General features: G+C 53.4%; 1 protein-coding gene across 1 annotated transcript; it reads right to left on the bottom strand.

Moving 5' to 3' along the window:
• Positions 1–331: 331 nt before the first annotated feature.
• On the bottom strand, positions 332–15525 carry LOC108550640 (runt-related transcription factor 3). Its single transcript, XM_017904411.1, has 6 exons — positions 15222–15525; positions 14693–14923; positions 11078–11203; positions 5397–5576; positions 2463–2756; positions 332–675 (listed from the first exon to the last, which is right to left on the bottom strand). Exons 1-6 carry the CDS (start codon positions 15523–15525, stop codon positions 332–334), a joined length of 1479 nt encoding a protein of 492 aa, XP_017759900.1.
• Between the last annotated feature and the right edge of the window lie 351 nt (positions 15526–15876).

Below are 15876 nucleotides of genomic sequence, written 5' to 3'. Positions count from 1 at the left end.
CGGGGGGCCAGCAGCACGTTCACTCGTTCACTCATCGCACACTCGGTAAATTACAAATCAGCCCTCTCTACAGATTCGTTGCGACACAACCAGCGAAAAAACAAAGGGATCTGCTGACGTCGGCGTCAGCTTCTCCGCCGTCTCGAACGCGCACCGGATTGTTCTTTCGTTTGTAATGCCCACTAGTAGCTAGTTTCGTTCGCTTGTTCGAGCCAACACCTCGTCCTTCTCCACCGATCACAGTTTGCTCGTCTCAGTATCGTCGTCGTGCACGATAGTCGACAAAGTCCTACAACAGATGCTCGTCGGACAGAAACGAGTGGCCTGGGCCTCAGTAAGGTCTCCAGACGTTGTTGTCCGGTCTCACTTCCTCCTGTCTCACGCTGCAACTGTCCGCCACTGCTCTCTGCTCGGGGCTGTCCGAATTCTGGAACTGATTCCCGTATATCTGGGAATAGAGGATGCTGGGCAGCACGCCGGGCGTCGGGAAGTAGTTGCCATAATTCTGTCCGAAGCCTTGCTCCTCGTGCACTGGGCTCTCCGTGGTGCTCGAGTCGGTCGACAGAGACCTGGGCGACACGTAGTCCTGGTACCTCTGACTCGGCGTCCCCGACATTAGGCTGCTCAGCGGGTCCAGGGGGTCGGTCTGGCCCGTCGTCGTCGAGTCTGGGACCACTGCTCGGTTTGGAAAAGAGAAATCGGCTGTTTTGCGATTTAATTCTTTAGTCTACGAGAGAATTGGAGTTCACGGTGAGTTGGAGGAGAATTGGAAACACGTGTAGAGTTTTCTGGGAGACGGTTAGATCGGGAAACTCGAGAACTCGATGATCGATAGCGTTTCGCGCGAGATTCGGATGATCCGGATAAACGGGAATAGCGGAAAGACGTCGAACGAAACGAACGAGCCCTGTTCGCGTAGAAATAATTTTCCAACCTCCTACACGACGCGCTATAATCCCGATTAATCTTGCCTCGAACTAATGGATATTCGCCATAACGAACCCGCAAACGTGCCGATAATCCGTATCGAAATTTCGCGAAATTCGATTGATCGCTGTGGAAAAACTGGCAACGGTATTTCGACGAACCCGACGCGAGTATACGCGGGCAACGTTCCCCCGCGCACTCGATTTTATTTCGCGCCGATCGGACTTCCGGTTGCCGAGATATCGTCGCTCGAACAGAGGGATAATTTTTAATATTTCTCTGTTTCCGTCCTTGTCGCACGCTCGGACCTCTCGCTCGCTCTTCGCCGCTGACCTATCGCAAGCTCGCGCCACGTGCACTGGCCGGTGCAGACGCTGAGTCAGCGGTTTTTTTACTATTTACTATCGCGCGTACGCATTTGCAGGAAAAAATGTAGGTCACGGCGATGACTCGCCCATTCATCATCCCTCGGTGCATCAGCCAAGCGGCCGGCAGCTTTCGGGCCCCGTATCTCGGCAACCGAGCGAGATATCGACTCGAAACAAAAAGCGTCGCGAAGAGCACGGATCCCACTACCCCCGGACCCTTTTCACGCGCGATTTTTTCGCCAATGGCGCGCGCGAAAACGAGATTCTTCGCAACCGCCCTGAGACACGAGGGTGTTACGCGCACGAAACAAAATGGCACAGAGCGTTTACATCGTCATGGTTAACCGATATCACTGACACTGCCTCGATCACAAGCAGTGACCGCTATTGGCCAATAAAAGGTGACAGGGATCGCCGGAAAGCCGTAACGAGATCGAGTGAGACAAGATATGACAGCATCGACGTTAGTTTTCCGAATTTTAATATTTTCGAAGACTACGCCGATGCCGTCGTATTATTCGCCGATGATCTTCGTCGCCCTTCGACCAATAGCTGTCATTGCCACCGAGGTAGTGTCATCGTAGTCAGTCAGTCGTGAGGATGTAAACGCGCTGTGCCATCTCTTCTCGAACGCGTAACACCATCTCGAGAGATTTCGGCTCCCGCGTTGAAAAGCGCGATGGCCGCGATGCGCGGCGAGGCCGATTTCGTTGGTTGCCACTGATCGTGTAACGCTGCGATATCGATTACAAATGCGCCGGAGTGCGCGTTGTAAACATCGGGCGATCAACTATTAATGCAATAGTTTAACAGGAAATACGCCTGTATTTGGTTTACGTACGTTCTGGGAATTATCCGCTGTAAACTAAACAAACCTGCGAAATCTGAATTACGAGCGAAACGAACTGCGAAGACTCTGCCGCGAGTTTCACGCTGCGAGGACCGAGCCCGTCGCTGTATCGCAGAATCGTCGGGACGAAGCGATAACGAGACTCGAGGGTAACCGAGGCATCGCGTGGCATAGTTGGTGGGCGAAGGAACGTTATCGTTGGTAACGAGTGGAAAGGAATTCCCGCGATAAAACGCGGCGTCAAAGGGCGGGTGAGTGTGGCGAGAAGAGAAGGCGAGGAAAGAGAGGAGAGAAAGAGACAGAGAGTAGAGACTTACGGGATGACACCGCTGAGAACGCATCCTGCTGTGCCGTGGATCCTGCACCGGTACCGGAAGTAACAGTGGATCCCGCTGTCGAATCGGGCGCCGTTGGCGTGTTCATAGACGCGGCGCCCGCGAAAGACGCCAACGACGAGGACGACGGGGGTGGTGGCGGAGGTGGCGGTGGCGGGGGTGGGAACGACGCTTGTGCCGCGCACGACGACAAAGGGCCGGGAAGATAACCAGCGTAGCCGGCCGTGCTTCCGTATCCCCATGAATTGCTCGCAGTCAGACCGAACTGGGACATGTCTGAAGAGATCGTGCTCGTTCGTGTATCACAATCGTAATCCTTGCTCTCCTTTTCCAACGCTCGCGATCGACGCTCGACGATCGGCGGAATCGATCCAATTCCACAGTTGCACCTGGAGAATCTGCTTTCGCTTCGCAGGGGGGGAACGAGGCCTGGAAATGGGGCTGTTGGATTTCCTCTCGGAGGGTGCAGTCGATGGAGGGTGCAACTGTTTCACGCGCAGCGGCGAATCTTCGCGATCCGTCGGTCGTCGAGTGATCGTTAAATCAGATCGAAGGGGTATCACGTGGTTAACGTTACTTTTCCAGGTAATTCGAGCTTCGGGAGCCTCACAGATCCGTGTGAAAGGATCGAGGAAGAGAGCTACGTGTCTTAGAACAGTGGAAATTAAAAATTGAATTAAAATGGGGGATTTGACAGAAGCACAGCGGGGAAACACACTGAAAGCAGCGAGCATACGAGGAGCGCAAGCCAACAGAGCATTCGCGAGCTTGTAAAAGCGAAGTCATAATCGAATACTTTCTGGTTCAAGCCTCGCTCGCAGCGAGAAAACGCGCGCAAAGCCGAGACGAGTCGAGACGAGAGGTGGTGCGAAGCGCAAAAGGCGATCGAAGCGGAGCTTAAATACCTCGACGGGAAGAAAAAGCGAAGGAATCGCAGGGACAAAGATCGCAGGGGCGAGGGGGCAATGGAGAGAGGAGGGAGTAAAGAGAAAACGAGGCAGAGAAAGATTATTCGCGGGGAAGATTATTCGTCGATCCGAATCACTTTGCCGGCGAATATACACGGGGATCGACGAGCTTCTTTTGCACCCCCTCGGGGCTGGATTTATTTTTGCGGCATATAGGCAGCATCCCCGATAGATTTTCCAATGAGTTACGGGGCTGAAGGCGGAAAGCTCGGGAGCAAGAGGGGTGCAGCCGGACAGAAAACGGAGGGAGGGCGTGCGCGTTCGAGATCAAAGGGTTGGTCATCCCCCGCGTACCTCCGGCCAACTCAAATAACCGAGAGCTCGACCAGCGCCACTGGGCCGTCGTTGACGAGAGGCTAACCCTAAATAGCGCGAGCCAGCATGCTTTCACGTCGTTCGTTCAATTTTCACCGGCCAGGGGAGAGGAAGCTTCTCTGGCTGATATCGCGACGTAAGGAGGACCTTTGATTAACGCGACGCTAATTTCGCAGCTTCGATTTAGCGAGGAATTCTATTCGTATCCTATTCGAATTCCGTTCGAATTAAATCGAGGATCGCGGTCTTTGTCAATAGATACCGGTTTTTCAGGAAAACGCCGACTCTTCGGGGTCACCGATGTTCTTCTCCGTTGTACAACGGCGCGTTATAAAATTCCGATGCACGCACGGGGTTAGATCGGAATGCCGGATTTCGAAAATATGGACTCGTTAAATGGCAGTTTAACGCGGCGGGCTTGCAATGTCGCAATCACGCGCACGCAACGACCGCGCGACGTCGCTCGATTCGCGCGAAATAAAGCGTGGAATTACGCCAAGTATTCGGCACGTGTCACCCACAGAGAGTACATCGGCGGCGTTAATCGAGGAAAGTTGCCGGTGGATGTCGTGAAATTCGCGGCAAAGATGTCGAAGGGCCAGCGCCGGCGGATCGAGAAACGCCGACGCGAATTATCGATGTCCGATGTGGGGAAAAAAGTTAATAAAGGAAATACCCGGCATGCTTGATACTTTATCGAGGAATTTTCCGCGTTATCGCTTTCGGATCCGAAGGCGACTCATTAAATCGACTCTCTCTCTCTCTCTCTCCCTCTCTCTCTCTCTCGCTCTTTCTCTCTCCACCTTCGTCGAATATTTTCCGCGCGGGGATTTCTTCCGCGAGGAACAAAAGCTGATAAATTCGCGGACAGCGCGCGAAATTTTGCGCACCCGCGACAGCGCTCGCCCGCCCGGTCTCTGGCCCTTTGGCAAAAATTTCGACCGGCCTTGAAAAACTTGGGGATTTCTGAAAAGGAGGGCGGAGAAAGGGACGGCGAAGCTGGAAACGCGATATTTCGCATAGAAATTCGCGAATCCGGTTGCAAACGTACAGAGAACGCGGGGGTTACCAGGCCAAAACGACGAGCCGTCCCGACGAGGCAGCCGCCGCTCCCGTGGCAACCCCTTTAATATAATATTTAATCTAGCTTTGAACAGGCTTGTGGTTTCCGCCTCTAGAGTCGAGAAGCTAGCTCTCGCAAGCCTAAACCTCTCTCTCTCTCTCTCTCTCTCTTCTCTCTGTCTATATACGAGACCAGGAGGGCAGCAGCGTCTGCTTGGAAATATTCCCAGCTTCCAAGCAGAGCCGCTTCTCGCGATATCGCCGATGAAATTTCATTTTCGAAATCGACTGTCAAGCGACTGTCACGGAAATTATTTCGCGAATTCTCCGAGTATCGAATCGAGACGTTAAAGACCCCGAGATATCGCGAGATTTCCCATGTCCGTGGATCCCACACGGACGACACGCGCGATCCAAGTTCGACCAGCGAAGCGATAGCACTACGAGTACGAAGAGCAACCAAGTGAAAGAAAGAGGGCAAAAGGTTAGACGTTGGACGTGTTAGAATTAGATGGCGCGACGGGTCGGAAGCGCAACATTCATCATGCAGATAAGCCGATCGAATACTTACTTTGACAGTTGGCTGGCATCGCGTGCCTGAAGGAGGACAGCGGATCCCGCGACTGCAGCGGATTCGGCAGCGGCTGAAGGGGGTTCGGCAGGGGTTGCAAGGGGTCCACCAGCGGCGAGGCGAAAAAAGGGCCGCCTCTTTGCGAGGCGAACGCGAACGCGTGGAACTGCTGCTGCTGCCCTAAAAGAGACAACACTGCGATCAACCGTGCGCCTGTCCACTGGACTTCCGGTAACCGCAGTCATCCTTCTTGCCTGCTCAACGACGCCTGCTACGTTCCGCGTCGTTCGACGCGACGAAATTTTTATCGAGATCCCGCGCACGTGGCGAGATATCAGCCGTACGCGAGCCGTTCGAGTTAATTTCGTCGCGAATCCAAGTGTTCGTGGAATCGTGAGAAACGATTGGATTAGCCGGCGTAGTCCTTGGAAAAAGCCTGCCCTCCGCGACGCTAACGAAATTCGGCAATTGGCTCCGAGCGGAATTACCAGCGGCCATCGATAGCCCCCGGAATTTCCTTCAGATCGCGCGCTTCGACGTGTCCGCAGAATTCCGTTTGCAGCTGAAACCCGACCACCTCGAAACTCTCCGGAGAGCTGGTTTTCGATCGCGCCTACAACCCCGCTCGGAGGTCCCTCCATTCTCGTTCATCGGCGGCTTTTATTTCCCCGGGCAACCGGTCCTCGCACTGGCTGATCATCTTGCACGGTGCGAGCTCGCAGTTTCGAACGGGCAAAACCGAATACAGGGAAGAGAGAACGGAGAAGAGACACGTCGAGGCAGCGATTCATTTTATTTCCCGGGTACGGTGTCGCCAACCCAATTAAAGACGTCCCAACAGGCGAGCGTGTCCTATCTGACGAGGCTGCCGCTGGCCACCCCGGTCAGGTTAGGCTAGGCCAGTCTGCCCCACACGTGGACCTGGCTTTCCTACGTGAACCGTCGAAATCTACGAACCAACACCGCGCCACGGGAGAAGGCACTGGAGACCAAAGCCAGGAGGGAGTAGAGAGAGCTAGAGAGAGAGAGAGAGAGAGACAGAGAGAGACCCCCACGTCGTTCTGATAATCCAATCGAAGCCCTAATTCTAACTCGGCAACCCGAAATTCCCGCCGGTTTGCTGAATAGGGTACGCTGCTCGATCCCGGGGACACAATGGGGGCGCGACGCCGGAACAGGGACCAGGACTAACGAGATCTATCGTTAAACGACCGACCGTTCTCGCGCGTTTCGCCCCGAGCACGAAGAAATTTGCCGACGACTTCCTTATGTCCAAGGTTGGCCAGCTCTCGCGTAGCGTCGCGGGGATCTACTCGGCCAGCTCGCTACTCCCGTCCGATTCTTCCTTTCCGATTTAAAACGCGCGACAGACGAATCCGAAGCGTGAACTGTTGAAAGACGACGTAGTACATTATTACTCTTCTCTTAACCATTTGCGCTGGCAAGAAATTCACAGAAATGTGCCAGAGCGGTCCAGTGTTTCTGTGACAATTGACGACGCGTGTACCACGTCGTTGGCGATTCTGCGTTGCGACAAAAGCAGTACGACGTGCGTGGCACGTCTTTCCAGCGCAAGTGGTTGAGTGGTCTCCGATTGAAGTTTGGAATCGATACAAAATAGCTGACAGCTGTCGCCTGTCAAGCGTTTATTCTCCTTTGACTCTCAGTGGTTTTGGTTTCGCGTTAATCTTTCGAATTCTATTTTTTAACCCGCGGTGACGAACGATCGACGAGATTAGTACGCAATAATTGCTATTACTGTTAACCCTTTCGCTGCGGTGGGCGTCACTGCGAAGTCTCTCTCGTGGACGAAGCAACGTGTCAAAGATGGTAACGTTACGTTAGGGTTATCTTTAGCATTCGGTCTTTCGACGCAAATCTTTCGAAGAAGAAAAGGAAAGGAAAAACTGACCATCGCAATAGAGCTGGCAATTCTTTGCGAAGAGAGCCAAGAGGAACGATAACACCTGTCTCAATTTCTTACTCAATTTTTATGGCCGGTGACCATAGTCACCTGTAGTAGCGAAAGGATTAACATGGTTCCAGACATCGGACTATAATTGTGAGAATTTTGAGTGTGGCGTGATTGGGGTATAAGGTCACCGTCTGTGACAGTAGCTTCTGCATAGATATGACCGTGGAGTGCATGGGAATGCTTGGACCGTTCCTCGAAAATGGGGGATTTATCTGTAGTGCGTGCGGGAGGACGAGTGGCCGTGTGAAGGATCCCATGAGCGAGATATTTATGGTAGTATCGCATACGATTGAAGAGCTAAATGCATCTGAATGTTTAGGGTGTTTAGGTGACGCACCGAGGGCGAGGCTGAGAGAAATGCGTGACTGAAAAAGAGCATGAAGAAGCCAGAGTGCAAGGTTCAACCCCTTCGCTGCGAACAGCGCCTGTATGCAGGCAGCCATACTTGCTCCCTCGAACGAACAGCGCCTTTAGACGCTCGTCCAGAGACTCACTCTCCGAGGGAAGAATACTGTCAGGCGCCGCGCATTGTTATTGGTAACTACCCAATAATGCTCATTAAGCACACGCTTCTTAAGCACAGATTTTTTCACATAATCGAGTATAATTCTCTAACGCTGTCGCACCGAGCAATTCATATTTGTGCGCCTTGCCGCGAAAGGGTTAAATAAGGGTGCGGGGAGAAATACGAAAGAGAAGTTCTCTAAGAGATAGTCAGCGTGAAAGTCGCAAGTTTAGAAGAAGTTTGTTCGCGATAAATCATATTTATCATTTACCACCGTTGTTGGACGAAAGGACCCAGCTGATAAAGGCAGACCAAAGTCAGAGTTCGAAACATCCTACTCGTTCCTACCTTGACTAAGGACCAATGGTCATTTTCACCCCTCCAAAAAGTAGGAATATATAAGCACCTGTACGAAGGCAGTTCTTATTCTTCCCCGACGATTCATAGTTATTGTATTTTCCGACGTAGCCTACTTGCAGAACTTGTATGGTGTACGGAAGAGGTTCCGAAATGTATTACAGAAGATTAATCGGCCTATAACGTCCTCAATCCGAGTTCCAACGCCCCCCAACGATACGCCCACGTATCGTAGCCCTTATTCTTCGCAATTAAAATTACCATGTCACCTAATACGAGTGCAGAGAGAGGTTTTAACCTCGAATCTACAACGCGAGCGGGGAAAAGCCTGACGCGACGAGGGAAATTTATTTTTCCAGCTCGGGACCACGAGCCGCGAGTAAGACGGTGTTCTCGAAGGGAAGTCGGTCTAGCTTCTAATTACGCTGGTTTTTAAACCGATCACCGGCCATCTAACCCGAGACCAAACACCTCGGAGTGCAAAGGGACCAATCAACCCTCACCTATCACGGAGTCAGCCTCGCCTGGTAGCGGCGGCCACTTCAAAGCGATCAGCACCGCAACAGATTTTTCGCCGGGGATTTCGCAAGTGACTCGGACCTTCTCCGGACTCGTTACTATCGATTTCATTGGACACCCCTTTACGCGCGCGGACCGGTGACTGCCAGGGAATTTCTCGAGAGTTAGCAGCTGGCAGCGACAGCTCCTCATTTCGTTCCGTCGCCCCCGATCGACCCTCTCGACACGCCGGAGACGACACGGGGGCCGGCCATTTCGTGCTATTTTCTAACAAAAGCGGATCGCTCGGCTGAAAAGGTGTGTGTGCAACTCGGGATTTCGGGTTTCCAACTTCCGCCAGAGGCGTCCTTCGCGCCACCGGCTCTCTTTCTCCCTCGCCGTCTCGTCGTCCTCCTCCTCGCGCTCTCGATCAATTTCCTTAGCCCTGCATCCTCTTTCTGTGGCGGCCACCTTTGGCTATGGGACGAGGGTAGAATGTGTAATGAATTGCTTGTTTAATTAATTACGACCCTCGAGCGGCACCCGCTCGAGTTCGAATGAGGCGCGTTCGTTCCGCCATCGGATCTGCTCTTCCTTCCAGAACCCCGTTCCTCCGGAATAGAATTCATAGGGCTGATTTATCGCTGGTCGAGCGAAAGAAGGGTCCAATGATTCACGGCTCGGCTACGAAACTTGTTTATCACCCTTTGAGAATGGCAGAAACCGGCACTCGCCGGCCATCATCGGCGGTCGTCGCTGCTTTCGTTCCTTCCTCCACTGGTATCCACCGGGTGAGATTAAATCCGAGTGTCCGGTGACGTCCGCGACTCGGTCGCGAGGAAACGGAAGCAGAGAGATCCGACGTGTCCCCGGACTCGTGGCAAGGTACGGCTCCGAGGATGTAGGCGTAATAAAATTAGGGAGCGTGTCAAAGACGAGGAAGCGGTGGGTTTAAAGAAACGCCGATCGACCACCCGCAACACGTAACCCTTTTATCTCGCGCCGCGTCCCTTTCACTGGATCCCTTTATCCCGGCGAAAACATTTGTTTCCAGCAGATGCAACGCGCCGCCTCTTTCGTGGTATTCCCCGGCACGCCATTCCCGTAAATAAAATTGATCCGACCCGGGTTCCGCTTTACACCGTAGGAATAAATTTTTCATAACCGTCGCTTGCACTTCGCGATCCACCATTTTACGGCCAACTTCTCGTGGGTGGTCTCGGGTAGACAGCTACGAACCGAGTCTATTTTCGACTTTCAAGGATCATTGCTCCGCCTCTCCGATACAAATCAGGGAATTTTCGCAGAGAAAACGCGGAAAATCGGAATCCATCGGGATTGTTCGTCTAGGAAGACGAGGATATATAAGGTTGCAAGGGAAACGGCAAAGTCTGGGTTTTTCTCTGGCACTGGTCGATTAATTTCGAAGGAAACGTCCGTCGAAGCCCGAGAACCACTTCCTCTTCCACTAGCTCGATCGCGCGTCTTGTCGTGGATTTACAAACAGCGGGATGAGGGGACGGTAAATTTCGATTCCCCGACATAATACCGCCTCGATTCGCTCGGTAACCGAGGCCGGGAGACGCTGGCGAGAAGCAGCAGAGCCCGTCGACACACGTCGCCGCGAAATAACCGACGGCTAGGGGGGTAATTGTGCGTCTGGAAGGCAGCGGTGTATTCGAGGAGGAGACGGTGGGCAGCTCCTCTCCTCGCTGCAGCTAGACGGCAAACTTCGGAGGCGTCGCGCAATATCTCCGCGGCTAAACGCCGCAGCCCTTTATCAATGTTATGGCGGCCGGCCGCGGTTATAAATAATGGCAATTGCGCGAAACTTAGCCCGGCGAGCGAACCGCACGAGCGCTCCGGGCCATTCCGAACTTGCGGCTTTCGACGCCTCCGCCGGCGCGAGTTACGCGACCTGCACCGGCCCCTCGCGACACTTTTTCCCGACGCACGCAGTCCTCGAATCGCGTCGCGATGCTCGCAAATCACACCCGGTGTAGAATCGCCGGAATTTCGAGGAATCGCCGCGAGTTTGGATACCGACGAGATCGAGGCCTGGAAAATTTCGCGGTTGGAAAAATTTCGGTTCGATTCGGGGCGCGGATTAACCACTCGCGCTGGAAAGACGTGCCACGCGCCGTCGTAAGGGTATACCAACGTCGTGACACCTCCCAACGGGTTACAGTTGACCGTTCCGACACACGCGTCCGTGAATTTCTTGCCAGCGCGAGTGGTTAAAGATCCCGAGGGCCAGAGACGGGAATCGCGGAGGAGCGAGCCGACGGCTATAGATCGCTAGTGTGAGGTGTAATTAAAATAATAAATAGGAATAGCAATGCTTACAGTGATACTCACTGGTCTTGGATCGCGGTTCCCGCGGCCCGTCCACGGTTACTTTAATGGCCTTGGTGTACGTGGCGACCTGCGGCGGCGTGGTGGACACGGTGATGGTCAGCGTGAAGCTCTTGCCTGGAACAGCAGGACAGAAGGGGGTGAAAATCGTTGCGTGGGATTCTTTTTAATCGTGCCAGATTGAAACGGAAGTTCGCGAGCGTGGCTGGCCGACCGAAACTCGCTGGTAACCGAATTAACCGTCGGTAATGTATCGAGGGCGTCGTTGACGGTGACGGTGGCCAGCCAACGCGGCCGACCCATGGGGTGGTTGCCACCGGTTATGTTAAAAAGCCTATTAGGCACGTAACGACGAAAAACAACCCTCGCTACGAGCGACGTGGCTCGTAAAACTTTCCTTCAATTTCCGTCTCGATCATCGTTCAATCTTATTATCATTTCGCGCGGAATTCTCGAATACTTCTACCCTCGTCGGAATAACGAGGCAGCGGTTCGTCGATTGGCTGAATTTCGCGATGTTTCGATAAAACGTCGGTTAAAGAGGGGACAATGTTGAGTTAAAAAAAAGCGACGCCACGCAGAACACGGTGGTTGCACACGCAGAGGTTCACCGCAATTCCACGTGCACCCTCTTTCACTCTTTCTCTCGCCCTCGTCGTTTCTCACCCCGGCTGGATCGCTGATCGCGTGGTTTTTTCTATCCCACCCTTCCCAACGCGATTCTAAAAGCGAATCACTGTTATCCTCTGTACGTTCGCGCGACCCGTGTCACGCTATCTAATCGCTCCTCGAATACCGACATTTCCCTGGAAAAAACCGGCTAATATTAATGCGGGAATTGGCCAGGCCATTTCGAGCCCCCCGATCAGCCGGCGAAGATAAATAACTCGCGTAATTTCGCTCGTAAATGCTCCGCCGTGAACGGAGCGAAGGGATCTCGCGAGCGGTTAAACTTCTTCGTTTCCACGACCGTAAGATTAGCCCCGACGAAAGGCAGAAAAGAAAGGGAGAAAGTATCGGGGGAATAATGGCGAGTGTCGAGCGTGGCCACACGGTGGTTCACCACGCGAGCTTCTCGTTTTCCAACGGGGATCCCGTCAGTTTGTTGCAAGTCACGGCATCCTCCATGGCCTAACCCCGGCCAGGCTTTTCACCCAATGCTAGAGTCGAGGTTTCACCGGCAACTCGGCACACGTAGGTATCACCCTTGGTGCCAGTCGCCGCGCAACCATTAAAGGTCACCCCCGACCCACCCTCTGCTTCCCCCTCGCGTCTTTCCACTCTCGAAGACCAATTCTTTCTTCCTCCTTCGATTTTCCAAGCTGCTCGTTTACCGCTACTTGCCCCGCAATTTGGGGGACGAGTTATTTGCAGCTGCAAGAACGCGAAATTACACGTCCCTGGGAGATTAGAAAATTTTACGCCGATTAGGCTGGAGAATCGATCGCGTTTCGAAATTCGTTCCAATTTCGCGAATCCAATTCAACGATGACTGTCGTCAACCCCTTCGAGAATACCCTGTCACGGGGTTCCAACGATTCTAACGATTTTAACGATTTCGAGGATTTTGAGATATCGTTCGAGCGGGATTCACGCGCAGCTATCGATAGATGGAGCACGACGAAGGTTAAGGGATGAAACTGAATTGACACGAGGCGCGTGTGAAAAAAGGGAGACGAGCGGAAGTGCGTCGGGATCGATTTGCTGATAATGCTCGTTATCGTACGATTCTCAGGGAACACGCGAGCCGGTAGGTGTACGCGCGAGCGGTATGGATGGTTGCGGGGCCGTTGTCGAGCTAACTAATTAATTTCAATTTTCCCCAAACGAATCGCAAATGCGCTGTTATACGCTGATATCGAATTGATTATGGTCAGGATGAACTGCCATCACGGAAAACCGGTCGCCTTTCTTCGAAAATCACCGTTCTGCCAAAAATGTGTTCGATCGATGGGGAAACGATGCTCGCCTGGTAATGGAAATTATGGGTCAAAGAACGAATCGTCGATAGCGCTCGCGTTTTTCGGGAAATTGATCATTTTCGGGGCTCGAAGGGAGTGGAGGATCTTGCGATATCGGTGATAAGCTATGACTCGGTTGACGCACGTTCGTCTGTAATGCCAGCTCCATCGCGGCAAGGTCTGGATCGTTTCCACCCCCTTTAACCCTAAGCTCTGTAACGAGATAGATCATTTGGGCGCTTATAGTTTCAGCCCTGCGAGCAGACGGGCACCCTTCAACTTTGCACTCGCGAATAAAGCTATGTATCTTGTCTAGCGACGGGATTTCGAGAGATCTCGTACCCGGTTCGCGTAATTTTAAACGATCCAGCGCGCGTGATCTATAATTCAAGGCTGTGGAGAGTTGTCGGGGAGGAGGATTTTTCGGGCGTTTTGCTTCGACAGGGGCGACAGTGGTCCCGGAAACGGGGCGAAACACCGCGTCTCCGTCACATGCATCCAGAGGAATGTTTTCGAGTTCGACAAACGGTAGGATCATTAGGGATTCGCTGGAGTGTTCGGAGCGCATCGGTTCTCCCAGGGAATATTCAAGGAGCCAGGGAGTCGCAGGAATCCTGACGAGAGACACTTCTCTTACATTCTTCATCCTAGCTTATGTTAATTCCGCGCTCGACGAAAACAATTGAGAGCTAATCCCAGACAAATGACTGACGCGCTTCCGTGAGCTCGAGGGTGGATTCGCCCCCTCGTTGTCGGATAGAAAATTCGGGTATTTCATTGGTTTCCAACGCCCCGACTACCCGTCCTCGCGACCCTAATTCCTGCTCCGAAACTATCCCGGCCTTCGTAACGGCGTAACAACTCCGATACAAAGTAGAAGGCGGTTAAACTGCGATACCGTCGGCCATCGATAATCCCGAGGGTTAGGAAGAAATTCCGAAAAAAAATCGGATGCGAGCAGCTCCCCGCCAGAGATCCCACGAAGTAGGTCAGAAGGAGTTAGCTGTTCGGCAGGCGGGAAACAACCCTAATAACGTTAATTAAAATCCAAGTGAAACCTCAATTAATATCGGCCGTCCCTGTTTCCAGGGGCGTCGGCTCTTTTCGCCCCTTCCCGCGTCGTTTGCTCGCGAAACGAGCCTGTTCTCGAGGCGAGACTGCGAAGAAGGAAAGTAAAGAGGAGGTTGCTCGGCGGTGGTGCGGACAAATAAAACCCATTACCCACCCCAAAGACGTCGTCGTCTCCTCGAGTTCGGCTGGCACACCAATCAACGACTCGGCAACCCCTGCGAAACGTCCAATTTCGAGGTCGTCGCGGGGCTTACCGGAGGACTCTTTTCCTCGAGGAAAAACGAGGGTGCCTCGAAGACGTCCGCGACCTACCCTTACTACGCGGCCGAATTCTTTGACGCTGCTTCCCGCCACGAGCCCAACCCCGTTTTCTTCCGCAACGCGGCCCGTCAACGCCGCGTCATCCACAACTTTCCAGTTCCGTGAATGAAAGGGGCAAGAAAGGGGTGGAAATGTCGCGAGCTAATTTCTCGAGTTTCGGACTTGTCGCTGCCGCGAAATATCCTCGCGAACGAGGTTAGCATCCACCGGGTACGGGAAGTTTCGCGTTAACGGGGTTAAATCGAACACTCACCTCTGCCGCTTCTTCCGACGAACCTCAAATCGTTGAACTTGGCCACCTGGTTCTTCATCAGAGCGGTCGAGTTCCTCAGCTCGGCACAGCAGTTCTCGTCGTTACCAGCACGAACGGTGACCAAAGTGCCATCGCCGACCTCGCCGAGGGCCACCACCTTGAAGGCCACTGGCAGGGTCTTGTTCGACCTCCAGTGCGCTGGCAACACGCTGCAGACCAGGTGAGGCGACCCTGGAACGGAACCAGATACACCTAACCTCGCATCTAAATCAGAAACCTGGCCAAGCCAGACACGTCAGTATCGTCCAACCGTTCTCCGATCACGAGGTTAACTCTTTGCGGCACGGGATGTCGGATGATAAAATTTTCTCGCGTTTCGAATGAAACGAAATCGGTATATTTCTACCGCGTGGGACACTTTAGATCCTCAGCGTGCCCCAAAGAGTTAATCGATAATCCACGAAGAAAATTGCTAATCCCGAACCGAGATCGAGCCACGCGTCTGACTTTATCGACGTGAAAAACTCACCTGTCCTCACGAGCTCCCCGGGATGCTCGCTGACGAAGTCTCCCAAGGTCCTCTCCGCCAGGATGTCGCTGGTCATCTTGGTGTAGGCATCGGTCAAAGGAGAAACGCCCGACTCCGGCGAGGCGGCAGCGCCAGGAGCCGAGGCTCCTGTCAACTGCATCCTGTCGCTGGTTCCGCCGCTCTCGCCGGCAGCAGTGCCTGTTCCACAGCTGGACTCGTTGCTGGACCCCCTCACCGAGCCAGCGCCGCTTCCGGATACCGTGCTTCCGCCACCGCCGCCGTTGCAACGGCCGAATATATCCATAGGCAGTCAGAACGCCGGATGATACATCCTTCCATTCGGTTCACTGCTGGAACTTCTCTGCTCTGCCGAGGATCCTCACCGGGTTCACCCCTTCCTGGGTCAGGCTTCGCGGCCCGACATCGCGCTGTCCGACGCTCGACGATGCCTTCCTCCCTTACTTTCGCGCAGCCTCGCTTCCGAGCAGTCCTCTCCGAGCTGCCAATTTAGAACCACACGGATGATCTTGGAGAACGTTTTACGGGATCTTCGAGATTGCTGGCGCGAGTCTCTTCGCGGTGACGAATACGACGTAGATCGAGAATCTTCTGTCGGGATTCTTCCGGGTGTCGGAGTCAGGATAACGTCGAGACG

Source organism: Eufriesea mexicana, unplaced genomic scaffold (assembly GCF_001483705.2).
Source record: "Eufriesea mexicana isolate 0111107269 unplaced genomic scaffold, ASM148370v2 scaffold2888, whole genome shotgun sequence".
Lineage (NCBI taxonomy): Eukaryota > Metazoa > Arthropoda > Insecta > Hymenoptera > Apidae > Eufriesea > Eufriesea mexicana.
Note: the sequence above shows the minus strand (reverse complement) of the source record. Positions and strands in the feature narration are given on the sequence as shown.